This window comes from Enhydra lutris, unplaced genomic scaffold (assembly GCF_002288905.1).
Source record: "Enhydra lutris kenyoni isolate GAN:26980312 unplaced genomic scaffold, ASM228890v2 scaffoldscaffold38, whole genome shotgun sequence".
In the NCBI taxonomy this organism is placed as follows: Eukaryota; Metazoa; Chordata; class Mammalia; order Carnivora; family Mustelidae; genus Enhydra; species Enhydra lutris.
The window spans coordinates 9,083,950-9,107,229 of NW_019154122.1; the positions used below are offsets into that span (position 1 = coordinate 9,083,950).

At 50.7% G+C, this 23,280-nt stretch overlaps 1 protein-coding gene across 2 annotated transcripts in view; it reads right to left on the reverse strand.

Annotated features, from left to right (window-relative positions):
• Window positions 1-502: 502 nt before the first annotated feature.
• LOC111154919 (transmembrane protein 51) overlaps window positions 503-23,280 on the reverse strand; it is a 55,857-nt gene continuing 33,079 nt past the window's right edge. For both annotated transcript variants that reach the window (XM_022514875.1, XM_022514874.1), the window contains exons 2-3: window positions 3,738-4,286; window positions 503-1,628 (exon numbers count right to left, since the gene is read on the reverse strand). In XM_022514875.1, coding sequence (XP_022370583.1) covers window positions 1,220-1,628; window positions 3,738-4,081 — 753 coding nt within the window. In that variant the 5' untranslated portion in view covers window positions 4,082-4,286 and the 3' untranslated portion in view covers window positions 503-1,219. The remainder of the gene's footprint in view (window positions 1,629-3,737; window positions 4,287-23,280) is intronic.

Sequence of the window (23,280 nt, forward strand, 5' to 3'; positions counted from 1 at the left end):
CTTTCTGAGCATACAGCCCCCGTCACTCTCTCTGGGTTGGGTGTCAGGAGGGGGATGCTGGGAGGGCGTTTAGGAGGGTAGGAGCTACTGTCTAAAGGGCCACCACGTTCTGTTGGGCATGTGGGTCGACAGGGCAGTCCTGGCTCTTGGGAAGCACAGATCCTCCTTCGAAGTCTAGAAAAGCTCTTGACATTGAATGGCACAGTAGAGCGTTTAAAGACCTCAGGCCCTGGAGCCAGACGGGGCTCAGGCTCCAGGCTGGCTGCTTGCTAGCGATGTGACATGGGGCACTTGAACCTAAGCCTCTGGGAGCTAACCTACAAACTGGCAGTGATACCAGGATACAGATGAAATGGGCTAACACGTGTGAAGTACTCACAGCGTCTGGCAATGGAAAGTGTTTTGTGCAGATTAGCAGCAATGAAGACCATCAGGGATATTTGTCCTAAGTCAGTCAGTATTGGAAGAGCTGCTACAGTAACTCAGCGCCCAAAGGTACTACATATAAAATATTTTATTATAAAAAGCTCACTTGCACGGCATTTTAGAAGGGATAAAATATCTCATACAGCTCTCCTTTTTCGCCCCTGAAGCAGTTGGTTCGTGGAGGGCCCGAGGCCCGGTAATGCCTAAGATTGGAGTCTCTATGCTTCAGGGGTTCTGAACAGCGTCACGGGGCCTCACCCCCACACCATCGATCAGCCTCTTGTTTCGCTTCATTCACGGGAGAGCCCCACGTCCTTTCTAGAAAGCTGAGTCACATCTCCTGCCCACAGCTCAGGCAGGACTCCGGTGAAGAAAGCGAAGGCCTATCTTGTTTTCTTTTTGAAACAAAACAGTCCTAGTGGAAGCAAAACAAAATCACAACCTAAACCAGCTGCTGGCATCCTTTCCGGATTGGAAAGAGATGTGTTGTCGCCAACAACTCAGAGTTGCGGAGAAACGACAGGGAAGGTGCGTACCCTGTGCCCCCGACAGGGTCCACATCCCAGATCTGAGGCAGAAGCTCCTCCCAGTGCACCTGCCATGTAAGGTCCCATGGATATCCGTCAGTCCCTAGTAACCGGATCCCCCCACCCCTCCCCGCACCCCCTGCCCCCACCCACATCAGTCTGTGTACGTTTGGCCCCTCCGCTTCTCCACTGCAGCTGAAGTGGCTTCACTGGGGGTCCGTGGTGTGGAGGGTGAGCGACCAGAGGGACACACCTGAATGGTGCCATCAGTCAGGTGGCCTGGCATCCGAAGCCTTCTCCTGGACTTCGTCGTACTGTGGTGGCGGAGTCAGAGGCTCGATGGAGGGAGGAGGGACGTTCTTGTCCGGCAGGTTGATCCTGAAGTCTTTAAGGTGAAGCTTTTCGGATTTAATCCTCCGAACCTTCAGTGGCTTTAGGCGTTTGGCCAACTTGGAGTTCTGCCTGTCGGGCGGATGCCCCGGGCTGGTCTCCGCGTTGGCCCTGGCAGCCGTGGGGCTCGTTTCATCAGGCCCAGTCAAGGACTCATAGGAGGGGAGAGAGATGCTCATCCTGGGGTTCTGGTCCACTTCCCTCGCTTCCGAGTAGTTGGTGTTCATCACTTCCTCGTAACTGGGGACATGGTACCTGGAGGAGGCCTCCTCCTCCTCCTCCTGGCTGCAAGGCAACAAGTACCAACAGAGAGTGTTAGCAGGCACTCCGCCATATCTGAAATCACGAGGGGATGAACTCTGGATCCTGTGTCAGCCCGGGTCCTCATATACCGGACTTGGAAACAACCAGTGGGTCCCAGAAGTAACCAAAGCTAACACTTCAACTGTGTGCAAGGAGTTGGGTACTCTGCTAAGTACTCTGACACGGATCAACCCGTCTCATCTTCCTAACAACACAATGAGTTAGGTACTATTTTTATACCCATTTTATGGATGGGTAAACAGGTATGTCAAGGTTATATGACTTGGTCATATACTTGGGAAGTGGGAGATCAGGAACTAAACGCCACCCTCAATGACTACACTGGACAGTCCGGAAGTGTTAACACAAGGAAGTGTGAAACCCCCTTTGCTTTTAAGCCTCATCCTTAACCACATGCCGGATGGGCTGCTCTGGTGCCAAGCTGGGTCCTTTGGCCGAAGGCTACATAAATACACATGAACCAGCTGCCAGCCTGAAGCAAAGTGGTTGTTCCCAGGGAGAGAAGGAATTTCTGCTATAAAATTTGTAAGTATTTCAAGTTATTCTGTAATTTTATCTCCAAATTCACTGTAAGGCTCGAAGGTCTTATCCTCAGACGTAGTCTCCTTTGACTGTTGAAAGAGAAAACCAGTAAGTCAGGGTGATTTTTTGGTTTTGTTTTTACACATATGCAGGGAATAGTGCCATTAGTCATAGTCCAGGACTCTGCACTTGAACCTGTAGGGTGATAACGGCCAACATCAGCTCCTCCCTGTGTGTCCCGGCCTTCCTCTCACTTCAATTGGGCATGCGTGTGCTCATGGCTAGGGTGGGTAATTAGGGATGACAGATTTTCCTTCTTTGTTCTTTCCTGTATTTCTTAAGTCTTCTAGAATATGCATGCATGATCTTTTATTATCAGAAAATGGGTTTTGTTTTTCCAAACTAAAAACAACTCCCTCCCCGCTAGAAAGATGACAAAGTTGCAGAAAATCTAAACAATGCCGAAAAACCTCAGAACACCATCCCATCTCCTTCCACCTGGAGACAGGCACTGTTAACACGCTGTTGTACATCTTTCCAGACCTCTCTCTAATCCCACAGCTGCAACATTTGATGTGATTAAGACCTTCCCTAAGACGCTGTGGTGCTACCTCCATTTCCCACCGTGGAGCATATATCGTCCCACGATAGCAAATATAGGTCAGCTATGGCTGTGCAGAACGCCACCAAGGGGGCGTGCCATAATTTCGCCCGAATGATGGATATTTAGGTTGCTTGCTCAGTTTTTGCTGTCCTAAGCAATGTTCTGATAAACCTAAGGGCACAGACTCCTTTGTACTTGCATGATTTTTCCTCCCAAGGGTAAACTCTTAGGAACGGAACGGAGAGGGACACACATCTTCAATACCTCCTCCCACTGCCTCTTCAGAAAGGCTGTGTCAGTCACTGCCCCTATCAGTGACCCATTTCCCTACAGCTCTCCAACACCAGGGGCTGCCTGTCCTGGCCATGAAGACAGGCAAAGAATGATGACACCTTTCCTTGTTTGCATTTCGTGACTAATGAGGTGGAACATCTACTGTCTGAACATTCTATGAGATGCTTCCTTGTATCCTTTATCCGTTTTCCTACTGGTGTGCTCATCTGTCACATTCCTTTGCAAGGGCTTCTTCTACTAGGGATGTTAACCTTCATCATGTGTTCCCTGATGTACCGCTTATCTCTTAAACACGTTTGTGGCATTTTTGTTCAAATAGAACACTGCTTCCCAACCTTTTCAATACAAAGCATGCACACACAGCCCATCTGGAGACTCTGGCTGTCCTGGGCCCTGTGTAGCTTCCCGGCGGGTGTCAGAATCTTGATACACTTGTCATCCATTCATACCGCATTACTGGGGAAACTATAGAACTATAAAGTTACTTGGAAAATTATAAACTGCTTTTCAGAGCCTCAGTGGGGGAAAGTGGGAAGGCAGAGTATCCTAGACTAAAATAATCTCATCAGTGACCCCTAGGAATGTGTGTGTGTGTGTGTTTGCGTGCGTGTATCGATCCCCTGGTCCGAGGGCAGTCGGCCCGTCCTCACCTGTCTTCCTCCGGGGCATGCTGCTCGACCCCCTGCTGGTGCTGGATGTGGGCCATCTCCTCGCCTTGCCGCTGCTTCCTCTTGTCCCGGATGCTCAGGCAGATGGAGAGCAGCAAAAGCATCACCCCAGCCCCGACCAGCACGTAGGCCACCGAGAAGGTCTTGCTCTTGAGAATGCCGCTGCCTATCTCCGTCTTGTTGTTCCCCTGAGCGGTCGGCTTTTCGTGGGCGCTGAACCCGGGCACCAGGTTCCACATGGCCATGATGACCCCAAGAACCAGCATCCCCAGGCCGATGGCGGTCAGTGCATAGTGGGAGCCGTTGGCCTTCGACTGGGCCATCATGCCAGTGGGAGCGGGGCGAGGACCCGTGCAGAGAAAGAAAATAAACAAATGGGAGCAGCAGCAGCAGCAGCAGGAACAACAAAAACCCCTTCAATGCACGGAACGAAATCCCTAGTGCCGCCCTAAAGAAACAGCGGCTGACCTCCCGAGGGACGGTTTCCAGCAAATTTGAGGCATCCTGTGTGGACAGCTGCAGCTGAGAGGTCTGGAAGGAAAGCAGAGAAAGAGAGGAGGATCAGTTTGGATTCCGGACGCTTTTGTGAACCCAGCGCCTGCTCTCCTGAAGGAGTTATGGAGCAGGACCGAGCTGCGGGCTCCGGCCGGGCCGCTGATGCATTCCAGATGTCTTACGTGCCGCGCTCGGCTCCTTCTGTGAGCCTGCAGAAGGAGGGCTGGTCCGCCCACCCCACCCGAAAAGGAAAAGCCAGACCTTTCCATGCAGGAGACCAGAGAGGTCAGCGCTCCGGGTCCTGAAAACATTTTGTGGAATTTAAGGAAGCGCAGGGCAGTCTCAGTGGGCACGAGGTCTAGCGAGGAGCGCCAACGACGGCGTGCATGAGCCGTGGTCGGTAGCCCAAATGGCCTGGGTGACGGGCATCAGTCGGGGATACATCCCGGCGCACACAGCCTAGGGGCTGGTCCCCACCCTTCATGGCTCCCCATCTCCTGCAGTAGAAAATCTGGGCTCCTGGAGTCATGCGTGTGACCGCCTCTCACCCTCATCTCTCACCTCGCCCTTCTCTGCACAGCCCCCTCCAGCATTTCTGCAGTTCTCTGCGCCCCCCTCCCCATCCCCAGCTTCCCCTTTTGTGGGCTGCTACAGGCCACCAGTGGCTACCGTGCCCAGTGTCTCTCTTGCCATGACACATCTATGTGCCTGGAACAAAGCGGGGCTCCAGATATGTCCACTGAAACATCACTGAATGAAATGAACAGAGGCCACCTGAAGCCATCTGGGAGACTAGTCTCCCTCCAGCCACATGGAGTTTTGCTTTTCTTAAAGGAGCAGAAGCCTCCCTGTTTCCCATCTTAGCTGCGGTGCCCAGCTGGACGAAAAACCCTCTTCCCATGAAGTGACTCAGAGACCTTGTGCTCAAGGGGGCAGCCCACTGTCTGGGGATCCTACAACCATGTGTGGGCTGGGAGAATGAGCCAGATGAACAAGTCACCTGAAGGTTTAGCTCAGAACACCTCCAGGGGCCAGGAAGACCAGCGAGCGGGGCCCTTCCGGGCTAACTGCTCTTCAATACATTATTCCCAGGACAGTGACCTTTGCAGAATAGCAAAGCCTGACAGATGTTTGGATGGGCAAGGTCCTATTTTCAATGCTGCATTCCTTCCAATCTTTCCAGAGGGACGGCTAACCAGGCCACTTGAAATCCAATGCTGCAGAGATATTTTCTCATCAAACAACGGGCTCAATCTGAAAGTGCCCACTTTGTTAAAAAATACTCTAAATATATTTGGGATAATATCCGTTGTCAGCTTGAGGTCTGTTCTTTCTTTCTTCTTCACGCCACAGATATTTCCTGTGCATCTGCTAAGCAGCATTAGGCACTGGAGGGACACCGGTGAGCAAGTGAAGGGTTAGTGGGGCTTCCTGGCCAGCAGGAAAAGGTCTGCAAGGAATAATGACAAAGTGGGAAGAAAGTCTAGAAACTGTGGCACTTGGTAGGTGGGTGTCCTCACTCGGGCTGGAGGGGCTGTGGAAAGTCTCTGTGAGAGAGAGAAGCCCCACTTCACATAATAGGGTCTGCACCCGGATTGTGCTATGCTATGTGCAGACATGCATCCCTACCATACATGTACACTCGTGTCAACATGTATGTGTAGGCAGTAGGGCACTGAACAAGGATCCCATCCCACTGCAGACAAGTTGCTGGGGGTCAGCTGAAAAGCCTACAAAACCCAATGAGGGTATCTGTTTCCCAAATATCACTCACAGCCAGCGCAGGAAAGGATGAGTGGTTTAGCAGTTTTGTGGAATGGATCGAAGACAAGGCCAGAGGAGGAAGATGGCTTAGGGGTGTGGAGGTGCAGCCCGAGGCTGGGGAGGGAAGCAGAGATGAAAAAGCCCATGCCTGAGCACCTGCTAGGGGCCCAACAGGGAGGCCTGGTCCCTGGGAGGCTGATGGTGTGTTCTCTTAACTGGCGACTGGGGCCACCGGAACCTTCTACCCTTCCTGCTCGCTCCACTCAAGCTTTGCCTTACCTGTCATATGAGTAAAACAGGCCCTAGAGGAGAGTCACTGACAGAGATGAAAATGTCAGGATTCATACATTTGGGCCTGTTAAATGGTCAGTGATGGAAAACAGGCAATAATATCCGGTGTGGGCAATGGTGCTGGGATAAGCGATTTCATACACTTTTTCCGGATGGGAAGTGCTGCCATTGATGGATCAGAAGTTTCAAAAATGCTTATACCCTTTGGCTTTGTAATTCCAACTTCTAAGAATTAGGTACACGCCAAGGATATTCATCGTAGCTTTGTAGCAGTGAGAAAATAGAAATTATTTAAGAAGCCCATAATCTGAATCTGGTTAAATGAAATACAGTACACGTACTTGTTAAACTATGGTTTCAAGCCGGCTTAGGATACATTTTAAAGTCAAACAAACAAAAAAACCAAAAACCAGTATTTTCAGTGTGATTCTAATTTTTAAAAAATTCTATATACAGATCTGTACACACGAATACATAGGAAGGAAGACCAGATAATCCTCCCTATGTTAAAATAAATAAGAGACAAAAGATTTTCGTATGTACAAACACACATGTAAAAATCTCGGACAAGGGACACATTCCAAATTTAGCAATGAATTGCTTCAGAGAAGAGAGAGGGCTTGGGAAGTGTACCTGTTACTCTGTTTCTGTATTTTGGACTTGTTACAATCAGAAGGTGTTGCAAGGTACCATAACTTGGTGGTTCAACGTGAACTTCAGAACCAGGCTGCCTAGCTCACATGCTCACTCTGGACTTTCCCAGCTGTGTGCCTTTAGGCAAGTTACTCAACCTCTCTGTGCCTCAGCTTCCACAACCACAAAAATGGAGACAAAAGCCTTCTGGTATTCACTCATAGGGGAGTTATGATAAGTGAACAAGAAAACTTACATAAAATACTTAGAATTATATGTGACCAGCACATAGTAAGTTCTTCTAGAAAGGTTTGTTCTTTAATATTATTTAAAGCTTGCATTCCGGGGCACCTGGGTGGCTCAGTGGGTTAAAGCCTCTGCCTTGAGCTCAGGTCATGATCTCAGGGATCGAGCCCCACACATGGGGCTCTCTGCTCAGTAGGGAGCCTGCCTCCCTCTCTCTCTCTGCCTGCCTCTCTGCCTACTTGTGATCTATGTCAAATAAATAAATAAAATCTTAAAAAAAAAAAAAAAAGCTTGCATTTCTAATGGGGTGAGACCACCCATGGGGTGGGGGCAAAAATTCATTCCTGGGGATGGTATAAAAATAGTCTTACGCATTACAATGGTTTGTGGCCCGCCACAATGCATTAACAGACACACAGGATACCTGCACTCTTAAAATTTCATGGGGGCAGGGGTGAAGTGGGGGGGATTACAAAAACGATGTCTAAAAAGACTCTTTAGGGGACAATACTGGGAGGGGGAAGGCTGAGAAACACTAGTTAATGTTTCATATTAAATTTCAAAATACTCAAATTATGCATTCCATGGTCGTCTTAGTTGTTTTCTGTGCGCCGGGGTTACAGTGATTTTTATTTTCTTTTTCTTACTGGGAGAGTAAGAACTGGAAACACAGAAATGTGTATGTGTTGCTTTTAGAATCAAAAAAATGAAATGAAGGTTTTGGTGTTTTGGGGCTCGTGGCAGGGTCATGTGCTCAGGGGTCGTTTAAACTTGTCCATCGATTCCCATCGATTCTGCCCTCTCCCTCTGGAGTCTGGGACCCCGGGGGGGTGCTCCCCAGGGTGTGGGACCCAGCCCCGAGCTGCAGCTGCTGGCTGTTTATCTTATTTCTGGCTTGTTGACCCATGTTATATTTAGTAAGGTGTTCTTTCCCTTTCAAAAATATGGAAAGAAGCTAATTTTGTGCTAGAGGATTTGGACCACATAGTTTCCAACACATCCCTAAAACAGAGGAGCCTTGGCGGGCAGACTGGCGTCCCCGCTCTGCCAGACCCACCTCTGGCTGGACGCATCGCAGCTCAGGTTCAGGGCGGCCCTAAGGGATAAATGAGTGATCCTATACCTGGATTTTCAAGAACAGTGGTTAACTAGTTAACTAGTCTTAACTAGTTAAGAGAGGTACCCTAGTTAAGAGAGGTAACTGTTGTTACCTGGCTTGAAAATAACTCTTCATGCTAAACTCTTGAGTTAGGGACCCACCTGTAAAAAACCAGAAACACAGCTTTCTAAGTAAGCTGTGAGCATTTCCATGTGAGGGGCTCATGGGGGAGGAATGTGTTTTCTTTGTTTTTTTTGGGGCAGGGGTTGGGACACATAGTGAGAAAAGTTGTATCAGAAGAAGCCAAGATTCTGTACCAAAAAGTGGGGCCACAGAAGGATGACAGTCTGGTATCTGTGTTTACCAGAACTTTCTGTGGTTTCATCCATCTTCCACAGGTGCCCCTGAGGCTTAAAAGAAGAGGAAACATTCCCCCAAGTCATTTGATGGGAGCGTATCATCTTGATACCAGACCAAACAAGGACAAGGCAAGAAAGGAAAATGACGGGCCAATCTGATCTGTCTGCACACAGACAAAAATCCTAAACAAAATGCCAGCAAATAGAATCCAACAATGTGAGAAAGGAATGCACCCACGTCCTAGAGGAGAACGCAGGCAGCAACCTCCCCTGACCTCCACAGCAAGCAACTTCTTGCTAGACACGTTGCCAAAGGCAAGGGAAACAGAAGCAAAAATGAACTATTGGGACAAGATAAAAGGCTTTGCACAACAAAGGAAACAATCAGCAAAACCCAAAGACAGCCTATGGAACAGGAGAAGATATTTGCAGAGGCCTTATCAGATAAAGGGCTGGTATCCAAAATCTATAAAGAACTTATCAAACTCAACACCCAAAGAACAAATAATCCAGTCCAGAAATGGGCAGAAGACATGAACAAACATTTCTGCTAGGACATTCCAAATGGCCAACAGACACATGAAAAAAATGCTCCACATCACTCGGCATCAGGGAAATCCAAATCAGAACCACAATGCGATACCACCTCACACCAGTCAGAATGGCCAAAAAGGAACACGTCAGGAAAGGACAGATGCTGGCGAGGATGCGGAGAAAAGGGAACCCTCCTACACTGTTGGTGGGAACGCAAGCTGGTGCAGCCACTCTGGAAAACAGCACGGAGGTTCCTCGAAAAGTTAAAAACAGAGCTACCTTCCGACCCAGCTATCGCACTACTGGGTATTTACCCTAAAGATAAAAAATGTAGTGATCCGAAGGGGCACGTGCACCTGAATGCTTATAGCAGCAAGGTCCACAATAGTCAAACTATGGAAAGAGCCTGGATGTCCACTGACAGACGAAAGGATAAGGAAGATGCGGTATATATAATATAATGGAATACGACTCAGCCATCACAAAAATGAAATTTTGCCATTTGCAATGACATGGATGGAACTAGAAGGTATTATGCTGAGCGAAATAAGTCAATCAGAGAAAGACCAGTATCGTATGATCTCATCCATATGTCGAATTTAAGAAGCAAAATAGAGGAGCATAGGGAAAGGGAGGGAAAAATAAAACAAGACAAAAATCAGAGAGGGAGACAAACCGTAAGATACTCTTAACCATACAAAACAAACTGAGGGTTGCTGGAAGGGAGAGGGGTGGGGGATGGGGTAACTGGGTGACTGGCATTAAAGAGAGCACGTGATGTAATGAGCACTGGGTGTTACATGTAACTGATGAATCTACCTCTGGAACTAATAATATACTATATATACTATTAGTAGATTATATATAGTATATAATAAATACTATATCGCATATGATAATATATGTTATGTATATGTTAATTGAATTTAAATAAATAAATTAATTTTTAAAAAGAGAAGTACATAATACATCACAATCAAGTTGGGTTTATCCCAAGAATGTAGGCGTGGTTCAACATTAGAAAATCAAATAAGGCCATACACCCGGAAAGGATAAGCCATGACAGCTTTCTCCTGTGGATTAGCACATAGCCAAGAATATGAGTCACCTATCACCATGGGCACCAATGTGGCCCATTCTGACAAACGTGACATTGAACAGAAAAGCAAATGCAGCATGTTTCCATTTATGTGAAGTTCCAAACCAGGTAAAACCAAACAATATATGGGTGTTTATTTATTACATTATTCCTTACACTGCACAGGTGCCTTATAGAGAGCCTTGTCACTGGCCAAATTACTTTGTAATAGGAATTTCCGACACCCATCAATACCTTTCCACCACTCTTAGCATAAATTCCAAACTCCTTTGCTGTGGCCTCAAGCCCCACCAGATTGGATTGGCTCTTGCCTTTCTCCTATCTTCTCTCTTGGCTCACCAACCCTCCATAGCTTCTGTACTATTTTTCACCCACACCAAGCACATTCTGCCACAGGGCCTTTGTACTTGCTGTTTTCCATGCCTGAAACACTCTTCCTTCTGTCTCTTTGGTGTGGCTACTTCTTTACTCAAATGCCACCTCCTCAGTGAGGATTTCCTTAACTATTCTATATAAAATGTCCTTCTGTTACCCAGCTAGTCTTAAGCCCCATGCTTGGTTCCTTGAGGACATTTCTTCCCATGGTTGGATGACATTACCTCACAATCTCTAATAGTATTGTTTCGCTTTCTTGTTGGCTCCCTGTCTCCCCCAGTGGAGTATAAACTCCCTGAACCAAAGTTCTTGTTAGGGAACTGAACAGATGCTTAATAACTATTGGTAGCATGACTTTCTGGCAAGTTAAAAAGTTTGACTAATGTCCTGTATCAATTTGGGGAAATTCCTAGTCCACAGTTGGCGCCAAGGGGGAGAGGATGAGTTCGAGCAACTTTCTGGAGGATCCATACGCACACGACTTGCCAGCAACATGGAGAGGGGGCCAGGCTAAATGTGACCTCCATTTTGACCCGAGAAAGTGACTCTATCAACATTTCCTGGGGCACCCGGGTGGCTGAGTGGGTTAAAGCCTCTGCCTTCGGCTCAGGTCATGATCCCAGGGACCTGGGATCAAGCCCTGCATCAGGAATCTCTGCTCAGCAGGGAGCCTGCTTCCCTTCCTCTCTCTCTGCCTGTCTCTCTGCCTACTTGTAATCTCTGTCTGCTTCAAATAAATAAATAAAATCTTAAAAAAAAAAATTTCCCGATGGGAGTCTGAGGTTTCAGCATTCCCTGGTGTTCCCAGGCAGAAGTCAGCAGGGCTGAGAGCCCCAAGCCTCCCTCCTTTTGGGCAGCTGCTGTCTTCCCTCCCACCAGCACCCTGGGTTGACCAAAGCCAGCAGGGATTTCCGAGGCAGGGGTGGACAGTCACAGCTCTGTTCATTCGAGCACCCCGCCTGGCTAAGACCCGGACTGGAGTCTCTGTGAACCTAATGTGAAGACAATGCTTTGAATAACATTGAAGAAAAGAAAGAAAGAAAGAAAAAATGGTGCTGTCCTAGCTGAGGCAGAGCAAAGGGTTCCAAGTGATCGCCAAGCCTTCCCTTGTCCCGTTCCAGCTGAATCCCAGAAATTCTATAGGGATCATCATCTAAGACCCCTGCATGGCCATCGAGCTTGCCTTGTGGCCCTGGAAGGTGCGGTGTCAGAGGTGCCTGGCCCAGCCCTGCTGCCTTTCCTGCCTTTCGTGGGAGGGCATCTCAGCAGCCCGAGGTGCCTGGCAGCTTGACCAGTCCCCAGGACAACGAGGCTCCTTGACCGGTCTCCCCGTGCCCAACCTCTGCCTGCCAAGCTGCATAATTGGGAAAGGGATCCTGAGCTGCATTCCCAGGGAACCAGGCCACGTTCCCATCACAAAAGAAGAACTCAGTGGGGGCCCTCTGGGCCAAGTTGCAGCCAGTAGTCACCAAGTTCCGGTCCCAGGCAGGGGAGGACGGGAGGAGAAAGGCGCTGGGCCATCCCCACCGCTGCTGCCCGAGTCCTGCCTGGGAATTTCAGGCCACCTCCCCACCAACCAAGGGCAAAGGTGTCAGGTTCCCGTTCTTTGAGAATGAGTTCTTGAAGCTTGAGCATTCGGGAAAGATGAAGATCACCTTGCAAATGAGTCATAAAGGGAGAGAGGAGGAAAGAGGGCTACCCGGGCCGGATAGAGATGATGAGGTAAAAGGAAAGAAGGGATGTGAAGGAATCTGCCAGGCCCAGCGGTAACTATAGGAATAGTAGCAGAAGCACCAGCCAGTCAAGGAAGGATTAGCCCCATTATCTCTGAGTCTCAGAGAGGTTATGTAATTTGTCTCAGGTCACACAGCTCAAGGCAGCAGGCAAGATTCACAATCAAATCCCGCTGAGTTTGCAGTGCACCTCCTTCCCTCGCACCACACCCCTCCCTGGGCAGGGCCCCTCCCTGGGCAGGGCCCCTCCCCAGGCAGGGTGGGCAGGCCAGCGGTGAGCACTATACTTTATTCTTGGAGATATTTTGTCCCAGAAGCACCAGGCGTACCAGCTGTGCCTTTCTTTGAAACTGGCTTTCTAGAGAATTCAACCATTCCTGGGTCCCTATTGTGTGTCAGGGGCTTTAGGGGACACACAGATGTGTGACATACATTCACGGTCCAGCAGAAAGACAAAGGGATTCTTCCTCCCAGAAGGGATGTCAACGTCAGTTTAAGAGTGCACGTGCGTTCCATGTGGGCTCTGTGCCAGGCCCCGTGCTAAGCTCCTTCCATGCACAATCCTTCTGGAGGTATTATTTCTGTTTTACAGATAAGGACACTGAGATTCAGAGAGGTAAAGTAAGCAGTCCTAAGTTAACAGCTAGTACAAGGCAGGGATAAGGCATGTCTGATTCTAAAACCCATGCTTTTAGTCACCAGGTGGTAGGTACTACTAAAATGGGGCTTAGCAGGAGGCTACAGAGAGAGTAACAAATTAGCTTTGAAGGAGGTGGAGGAAAGAAGATAATAAAGAAGCAGCTTGGGGCTCCGGGGTGGTTCAGTGGGTTAAGCATCTGCTTTTGGCTCAGGTCAGGATCCTGGGGTCCTAGGATGGAGCCCCATGTCGGGGTGCCTTCTCACTCTCCCTCTGCCCTTGCCCCCTGCTTGTGCTCTCTCTCTCTCAAACAAATAAAATCTTTTAAAGATTTTTTTAAAAAAATTATTTGACAGAGATCACAAGCAGGCAGAGAGGCAGGCAGAGAGAGAGAGGAGAAAGCAGGCTCCCTGCTGAGCAGAGAGCCTGAAGTGGGGCTCCATCCCAGGACCCAGGGATCATGACCTGAGCCTAAGGCAGAGGCTTTAACCCACTGAGCCATCCAGGCACCCCAATAAATAAAATCTTTAAAAAAGAAAAAGCAGCTCTGCAAGGCATTGACCTCGGGCGGAGTTTGAAGGTGGGAGGAGATTAAGGAGACCTGGGGGAAGGGTTCAGCCTGAGAAACTGCACAGAGAATGGGAGAGAGGATGGTTCCCAGACACCTGCCACTTGCTGCAGAGAAAAGAGGCAGCTTCCCCCTCCGCATCGGAAGATACCCACGAATTTTGTAAGACCCAACATCTCCAGTCTCCTTGCTGATCCATTTAAATGTTGGAGAGACTAAGAAGTCAAATACATTCTGAAGACTCCAGGGGTCATCAACAGAAGGAGCAAGTTCACAAACTGGGTACTGGGACCCCGGGTGGCTCAGTGGGTTAAGCCTCTGCCTTCAGCTCAGGTCATGATCCCAGGGTCTGGGATCGAGCCCCACTCGGGGCTCCCTGCTCAGCTCAGCCTGTTCCTCCCTCTGCCCCTCACCCTGCTCGTCCTCTCCTGCTCACTCACATTCTTTCTCTCAAATAAGTAAGAACTTTAAAACAAAACCCAAGCAAACCAACCGGGTATCTAGTCTTCTGGAGCTCGACGCGGTGTCTTTTCTCTAAGTGACTGGCTGGCGTGTGACCCTATTTGCACGGCTGGCGCTGGGAACCAATCTCAAGGGCTCCAGCCACGTTCAGTCTTTCTTGGGTAAAGGTGACATCGTTGTGCGTCCCCCTGCAGGGACAGAGTCTGGTGCCCGTGAGACACAGGGCAGCAACCAGAGCTCTTGTCACCATCCATTCAAAGTGAGCCTGACAATCTGATCCCTTGCCAGGCTCTGGGGATGGGCCACCAGTGGCCTCCCACTTGGGCAAGCACGGCTGAGCAACAGGCGCTGACCATCCCCCCAGCCCCAGCACGCAGCCAGCAAGGGTTACATCTGCTTCTTTTTCCCGGACACTAGAGTGTGCCGAGCTCACACCAAGTGCGTGGCATGCGTCAGCACATTTGTTCGGCCCGAGCATCCTATTAGGGAGGTGCTCTTATTCCCCCTTCTGTCCATATTATCACTGAATACACGGAGGCACAGAGAGGTTGAGAAACTTGCCCCAAGTCACACAGCATGTAAGCGGTGGCCCTGTGCAGAGGCTCCTTGTTCAGGACTCCCTCATCCCTGAGGCAGTAGGAAAGCAGCCTTTCAGCCAAATTCACCAAAGGTGGGGCATGCAACACCTGTTATGTGTCCCCCCCACCAGGGCCAGTGAGATGCCGTGACCGAACTTCCCGGGACAGGGAGCTCATGCAACTTTGCAGCTCGGGTCAGTGTGCTGGTTGCTGGCCAGGCTTGGGTAAACCTGGGCACCTTCTGGACAAAACCTGTGTCCTTGTGCAGAAGGTCATTTTGGACACTGCCCTGACTCATTTGTTCCTCTTCCCCAAGAGGCATTTTGAAAAAAAAAAAAAAAAAAAAAGGAGGGCAGAGGAGAGAACTCACATTGGGGAGCTCAGGTTTGTTGGCGAATAGTAACCCCTTCTAGCACGCGGTAGGTTCTCAGGGTGGGCTCTGGGCTCCCACTTTAGCCCGGCTCCTTCACGCTTGCCTAGAGGCTACCCCTGACCTTTGTCCACTTCAGCTATCTCACTGTCCAGGGAGCTGGACTCGGATCGACCTTGTGGGTTATTATGCAGGATGGGCTCAAAGTTTGGGGGTTTGGGCATTTAGTGATTCGCTCAACATGAACAGAGCATCTACCATGTGCCAGGGCTTCTGTAGGAGCTGGGGATAGACAAACGGCTGAAACAGACAGACGACCACCTGCTGGGTGGGGACAAGCGGGGAACAATGACACTGATGCCCCGGGATGGGGACAGGGAGTACCGAGGTGGGGACTTGAAACGCGGTGCTCAGGGAACACAGTCACTGAGAAAGGAGTCGTTGAGCAGGGGTTTGAAGGAGGCTGGGGAGGGAAGCGTGTGGGTATCTGAGAGAAGGACCTTCCAGGCACAGGGAACCACAGAACAGAGGTCCTGAGGCAGGAGCCCTGGCTATTTCCAGGGACAGTAATGCTGGAAAATCCATGAGGGACTATATTATGAGCAGAGAGTAACGGCTCCAAATGTGTTAGTTGTCACTTCCAGACCTGTGGAGGAGCGTGAGAATCCAACATCTTTACAGACACCCGGGGTGGAGTGGTGGGGGGGGGGGGGGGGGGGGTGAGAAGCTAATTCAAGGCCATTGAAGTTGGGGGCAGAGAAGAATCTGGGGTTCAGCTCAAAGCTATTTGCCCCTTCTTCTGTGTTTCTCAGAATTTGGGAGAAGGTATGTGGATGGCGAATAATGATTCCCTCCTCTCCCAAATATCCAGATCCTAAATCCTGCAATTTGTGACCATTCACTTTACATGGCAAAAGGGACTTTTCAGATGGGATTAAGTTAAGGATCCTGAGATGGGGAGATTAGCCGGGCTTAACCAGGTGGGTTCAATTTAATTACAAGTGTCCTTAGAAGAGGGAGGCAAGGGGCGCCTGGGTGGCTCAGTGGGTTAAAGCCTCTGCCTTTGGCTCAGGTCATGATCCCGGCTCAGGTCATGATCCCGGTCCTGGGATAGAGCCCCACATTGGGCTCTCTGCTCCGTGGGGAGCCTGCTTCCTCCTCTCTCTGACCGCCTCTCTGCCTGCTTGTGATCTCTGTCAAATAAATAAATAAAATCTTTAAAAAGAAGAAGAAGAAGAAGAAGAAGAAGAAGAAGAGGAAGAAGAAGAAGAAGAAGAAGAAGAAGAGGGAGTCAAGAAAGGTCAGAGGAGGAAGCAGGAGATGTGAGGTCAGAGGCCAGGGGCTGTGGTGATAAGGGGAGGGGTCTGGAGCCACGGGGTGGGGGTGGGTGGGCAGCCACCTCTGGGGCTGGAGAAGGCGAGGAAGCGACGTGTCCCCTCAGCTTCCGGAAGGAACCAGCCCTGCAAACCTTCTGACGTGCCCATGAAGCTGACTGGGGGCTTCTGGTCTTAGAAACCACAAGAGAAAAAGTGTGTGTTGTTTTCAGCCTGGCCTCTGCCAGGCTCAGACCATTTACTTGTCCAACAGTTCCTTCAACTGGGCCCAGTTCCTTGATCCCTTGGTGAATTTTGCATCTCTTCCGGGCATAGCCAGGCTAGAGGGAGGCTGGGCAGCCTGGCCCTCCTACCCCGGTTTACATTTTAACCCAAGATCTCTCTGGAGGGAAGCCTGCACTTGTTCTAACTTGGCTGGGGTAGAAACTGTGACAAAGGCGTGCATTCTCATGCTGTATCAGCAGGCACCCGCTTTCCGGGTGGCTCAGACCTCCGGTTCCTAAGCCCTGGGGACAAAGCTCGGCAGACGTATATTTTGTGTGGTCCTTATATGGGGGGTTTTGAACCAAAACTGGAGGTGTGGAGAGAAGACAGGCAGACCTCCGCAGGCGGACGGATCCTGCAGGAGCAAAGCCCTCCCTGTTCCCAGGCCTTTATCAGGGCGGCCCTTGACAGTGGCCAGGACACAGTCCTGCCCATATCTGGACATTTTCTTTTTTAGCCACGGTGATGCTGCTTCCACAGAAGTGGTTCCCAAACCTTCTGCCAAGCGCCCTTTTGGAATCCGCTCAAGCTTGTCCAGCCCTCTCCCTGCCCTCCCTCCCTGTGCTACCTGTGATTCCCACTTCAAGCCCCCAGTCTCCTCCTGCTTCCAGTTTTCAGGAAGTCCCTTCCCTAAAAGTCACTCCCAATTCTTTTCCCAACTGCTACATTCTGGGATGCCACCGTGGGCTGTCCCCAAAGTGTTTACCAAGTGCCAGGCACTGTGCTGGGTGCTTTCCGTGCATTTATTACTACTGTTATTAACGGTATTTAGACGATTTAGTATATCTTATTTATTTTATATAAATAAGAATGACTTATTATTTCTATGATTCAGTTAATACACTTATTTTAAAAATGTATTACATATTAACACATTTCACATTCCCAACAACCATGATGGGAAAGTTTCTAGAAAAATCCCCACTTCACAGATGAGGAAACAGATGTTCGGAGAAGTTAAGATGCCTGCTCGAAGTCATCCAGCCAACAGCACAGCAAAGCTTTGAACTTGTAATGTCTGAGGGTAGAGCTGGCCTGCACCCCCCCAGCCTCCCGGCGCTCCGCACCCCGCGGAGAGCCCTCCCCGTGCCCTGGATGCTTCCAACCGTCCCTAGGCTGACCTCGGTCTCTGTGGCAGAATTCCTTGTTTCCCTTCTTGTTATTTCCCTCCATAAAAACCAACTTCTCCCGTGTGAGTCACTCAGCCCCCTGCAACCCCTGAGAGCCATCTGGACATATCGTAAATAATTGACGCTAGGATGTTTAATCATAAAACTGGAACCAAGGTTAAAACGGGGCAGCCTGTGGGAGATGGGGAGGAGAGTAACAGCCCACGGGGGAGGCTGCTTGGCGGGGCTGGCACCTCTGTCGGGAAATGAAAGGAGAACGAGCCGAGCCTCCGTGAGTGCTCACAACGTCCCCAGCATCTCTCACGCTCCCCAACATCGTCCCCGCTGTGGCTCCCAGCAGCCGGGGAGGAAAGTGCTACTAGAACTCCTAGAACCACCCCTCCCCCACAACAATACCCGGAAGTCGGAAGTGCAAGGGTTGGGGTCCAGTCCCCCCTGTTCAGTAGATCAGGCAGTGCTGACCTCATAAGGTTAAGGAGGGAAGGGTTAAGGGACAGATGACCTTTGGATCCTGTACTGGCCACCACCCACTGCCCCAGGTTTAGGGACTGAAAAAGTCTCACTGTCCTTTCTCTGCAGCCAGCACGTGACCCTGAAGTGGCCTCATTGTTAACAGATGAGCCCCAATGAAACTCCCGAGGTGCGAAACGATTTCCACGCCTTGGCCGCTGTTCCTCTTGGCCATTCTGGTCTGGAACTGCCAGTCAGGCCCCCCAGCTAAGGGCTGGGAAAGGTGACGACCTCCTTGGGATGCCTCAGAGCCAGCCGGCCAAAGTGAGGTGTCACCTGGACGGCACAGCTCACGTCCCAGCCCAGCTGAGACTTGGCTTCTGATCTTGGCTTCTCTTACCTGTGCTGGAGGGAGGGAAAGAAGAGTGGGTAATGCTGACTCACGAGCCTGATATTTTCAGCAGGGAGGTTTTGTTCTTCCAGCTCCTGGTTCCCAACATCCACTCTGTCCTTCCTCCTCTGTAAGCAAACTCCTGATGCGTAGTTTTTCTAGGGCTTCTCAGAACTAAGAGCATTACCCAGCCTCCTGAGCAGTTAGCTGTGCCCCAGGACTATGTTCCCCCCCAATGGGACATAAGCAGAAGTATCAGGGGAGGGGGACATTCAGGAAGAGCTTTTAGAAGGGACATTTAGAAGGTACATGTGTGCCCCCCCCCGGCCCCCCTCCCGCTTCTTCCTTCCTGTAGATGTAGATGTGATGACTGGAGCTCAGCAGCCATACTGGAGCATGAAGTCGAGGATGGCAGAGCAGTAAGAGAGAAGGAGCCAGGGACCCTGGTGATTGCTAAGCCATCCTCCCAGCCCTAGACTGCTGAACTCTGAACTCTGTTTACATGAAAGTAAACAAACATTTACTTTATCGAATCTATTGTTAGGTAGGGATTTTGGACACCGTAAACCAGCCCAGGCTTGGTGAATAGTAACAGCGAATCGGTTACTATTTATAAGCCTAACAGCTATGGCAAGGATAGTGCCAAAAGCTCTACTTATAGAGTTTATTCAATCATCCCATGAATGTCAGACGGTACTGGCCCATTTCCCAGATGAGGAAACTGAGGTCTTGCCTAAAGCCAAACAGCAGGTCTCTCAGACTCTAGTCTCCCATCCTGCCATTAATTATGGCAGGCAGACTCTTAAAGTGGTCCCACCGTGCCTGCCTCCCGGTGTTTACGCCCTTCCACGACCCTTCCACTTGACTGTGGGAGGAACCTGTGGTTTGCTTTGGCCAACAAAATACAGCAAGAGTGATGGGATGAAGGTTATTATGTGAGACTATATTAGGTACAACTGTAATGTCCACCTTCCAAGAAGATGTCCTCTTGCTTGCTGACTTTATTTAAGCAAGTGAACCTTTTGGGGAGAGACCCACGTGGCAAGGACCTGAAGTAGGCTCCCAGTAACAAGTGTAGGCACCAGTTCTGCCGTCAGCCATGACAGCGGGGCAGTGGATCCTTCCCCAGTCGACCCTCCAGATGAGAACCCATCCCTGGCCTACACCCTGATTGTAGACTTGCAGAGAATGGGGCTGAGCTGTGCCTGTATTCCTGACCCACAAAAACTGAAATAATAAATGTGAGTTATTTTATGCCACTAAATTTGTGGTAATTGGGTAGAAAGCACTAGACCAAGAGGGGAACTTTAGGAAGAAGGTAATGGTGTGTTGCCAGTGGGCTCTGGAGAGATTAGGGGAGGTCAGTGAAGGACCCCATCTCTCCCCATAGGAGAACTAGGGGGTGAGGACTGGAAGGGTGGGGCAGTCTGAAGGTGGGGCCCAGAGGCTTACCACGTCGGGGTGAAGCCTGGAGGCCGGCAGTGGGCAGATGCAGCTCTCTGAGGCAAAGGCGACAGGTTCCAGAGCCAGGTATTGGAAATTGAGCTTCTTGGGGCTCAGGAAGGTGGGCGGGGAGGGGGACTACGGCCATGCAAGGCAGGACTCTGTACTGGCTGTGGCTCCTCTGCTCAACTAGCTGTTCCTTATACCCCGCGGGAGCGTCAGTGTCCTTATCTGTAAAATGGCAACAACAACACCTTCCCGAAGAGAGAATGGGCACAGAAAGTGCTTGTCAGTGGAGCGCTGGCCAAGAAGCCATCTTTGCAGGAAAGAGGAGCATGAGAGACTCAGTGTCCGCTCTCCAAGAGCCTAAACCTGACCTGGGGAAAGGCGACAGTCTGGACAGAGAAGCCAGGAAGGGCTCTTCGGGCAGAGAGGCGGGGAGCTGGGAACTCAGGGTCCAGAGGTTCCGGAGGCGGGGTAGGCGGGAGAGGCAATGGTCAGCCTCAAGGACACCGGTCCACCCCAGTCACTGTCTGGATGGGCATCTGCTGTCTGCCACAGCTGCCCCGCCCGGCAGCAACTGGCCACACGTGGCTAGAGAGCTCTTCAGATGGGGCCAGTCTGCCCAGAGATGTTCTAGAAAAGTGCAAGACACACACCAGTTTCCAAAGGCAGAGGAGAGGCACCAAGGACATCTCATTCACATTTTTAAACCAATTTCAGATTTATCAAGTTAAATAAAAATCATGATTTTTGCCTATTTCTTTGTCCTTAAAAAAAAAATAATGTGGGTATAGGAAATTGTAAACGACACCTGGGGCTTGCATCCTTGCTCTACGGGACAGTGCTACTCCAGAATGGGGGCTCCCAGGGTGGGGACCTTGGTCTGTTTTGTTTGCTGCTTTCCCTCTGTCCTAGAACAGGTCTGGTGTATGCAGAAGGAGCCGCATTGATGTTGAAGGAAGGAATAGCATGACACAGCGGTACCGTGGAAAATACACGGGTTTTAGAGTCTGTGTGGCCCCAGCAACACACTCCACCTCTGTGAGCCTCGGTTTCCTTCTCTGTACAAGGATGATTCTGTTTCTGAGGGTCTGGTGTCATCACCTACCCCGAGCCGGGCAGACTGCTAGCGGCTGTTGTAATGTGTGGGAACCCGGATGGTTCTGCCGCAAAGCCGGTGCCATTTTGGGTGTGCGAAGGATAAACCCAAGTCCGGCACCAGGCCGTGGCCTCCAGCAGCTGCTAAGAGGTTTATCCCCAAACAGAAGTGTCTCTACTGTTCCCCCTGCTGGAGGCACCGCCGGTTTCCCCATCCAGACGGGCACCAGCTGCTTGGAGACAGAGGCCACGGTGCCTGTACTAGCCGGGATTTAGAAACCCCCAGAAGCATGGTACACGCTGTTCTGCGGGGCTTCTCGGAGTCGGTTCCAGAGAAGAAATGACTGGTGGAAATACGTCTGCTTGTGGGATGTGCTACACAGAGACAGGGAGGAGGAGGGGAAGGTGTCTGTACTAACACCCAGCAGGGGGCCCTGGAGGCCAGCAGGGACGCTCTGCGCCTGGGACTGTACATCATGGGCCTGTCAACCCAGGTGGAAGTCTGAAACGGACCACAGACCCTCTCCCAAGAAGGGCTGTATTGGTTTCCCATTGCTGCGGTGGCAAATCCACAAACTTCGCAGCTTAAAGCCACTCCTCTTCACCCTCTCGTGGTCCTGGAGGGCGGGAGTTCTAAAATCAAGGTGTCAGCCAGACTGCGTGGCCCCTGGAGGACTTAGCAGAGACTCTCTTTCCTTGCCTTCTTTAGCTTCTAGAGGCTACCTGTGCTCCCTAGCTCCTGGCCCTCTCCCCTGTCTCCCAGGACTTCACTCCCACCTCTGTTCCCATTAGCACACCTCCTTTTGACACCCCCTACCCCCTCTTACAAGGACTCTGGTGACTAGGACACGCCATCTGGATAATAGGAATCTGCAAAGGCCTTCGATCAAAGCAGGTAATGTAATCACAGGCTCTGGGATTAGGCGGACATCATTGTGGGGAGGAGGGTGCCATCGTTCAGTAAACAATTTGCCATCCAGCCTACGGTAAGGGCCGTAGGCACTGTCTTGCACCATCGCAGGTTCATGGGCCTTCCAGGGACTGTCCTCCAGGATAAGAAACCCCAGTCTGGAACCTACCCACAAGTTTCTTGATGCTTTAGGTCCATCTGGATACGGACAACACACATCACACGCGAATTGGGGGATTACACGTTTTACAAAGGGCCCCTTTGTTTTCAAAAGCATGTGTCTTTACATCACGATAAGAACAGCTAACACACGCTGGATGCTTACTCTGAGCTTGGATTATCTCACTTCATCTTCACAGAGAAGCTGCTACCTGCCGCCCCCATGTCGCAGATGCAGACACCGAGGCCTGCAGAGGTTACGTAACCGGCTCCAAGTCTCATGTTAATACGTAGCAGAATGAGGCTGTGAATCAGATGGTCTGAGGCCAGAGTCCCTCTAAAATCCTGCCTCTCATCTGCCCCCAAGCCAGGCTTTCAAAGCAGGAGCTTTTTAAACGGCTACGGGTTGCTACGGGTTGCTTCCCCGAACAAGGCCCTCCTTTGTCCACTGTCAGCAGCTAAGGTTTGCTGATGGCACAGAGATGGAGAGGACTCGGGTTTGTCCCAGGCCGCTCAGGGACCGAGACAAACACCAGTATCTTCAGTAACCTGCTTGGAAGTCCAGGGTCAGGGCTGAGGGCTGACCTTGGGCCTCTCCGCCACCCAGGCTCGGCCCCTGTGACTCCGGGCTTCAGGCGGCTTGTCACATGTCCCAGGACTCTGCCCCTCTCTCAGATGCCACAGCACAGCGCTGGGGGTTGCAATTCCTTCCCGGGCCTGAGCTGGACACTTCTGCATGTCAGTTCTGTAATCATGAAAGCACTCGCCGGCTGCTCCGTTGTCCCCACGGTAGGAGAAGGAAGGGGGCTGAGGCTGGCGTGCACTGGGGACACCACAGGCTCTGCTCGTATCTGAACCAGGACCATGGTCTGGACCACGGACCATGCCCTGGTCTCCAGTGCATCTGTGGGTGTCCCACTTGTGTCCCCGTCCTCTCAGGCCAGGAGCGATGCCAGATGGTCTCTACCCTACAGAGGGGGCCCAGGCAGAGCCCGGACCTTCTTAACTCTCTGTGAGCTCTGACTCTGATGCACGCTGATCAGCCAAGGGATGGGAACCACCCTTCTGGGCCTAGGATGCAATTACTGAAGCAAAAGGTA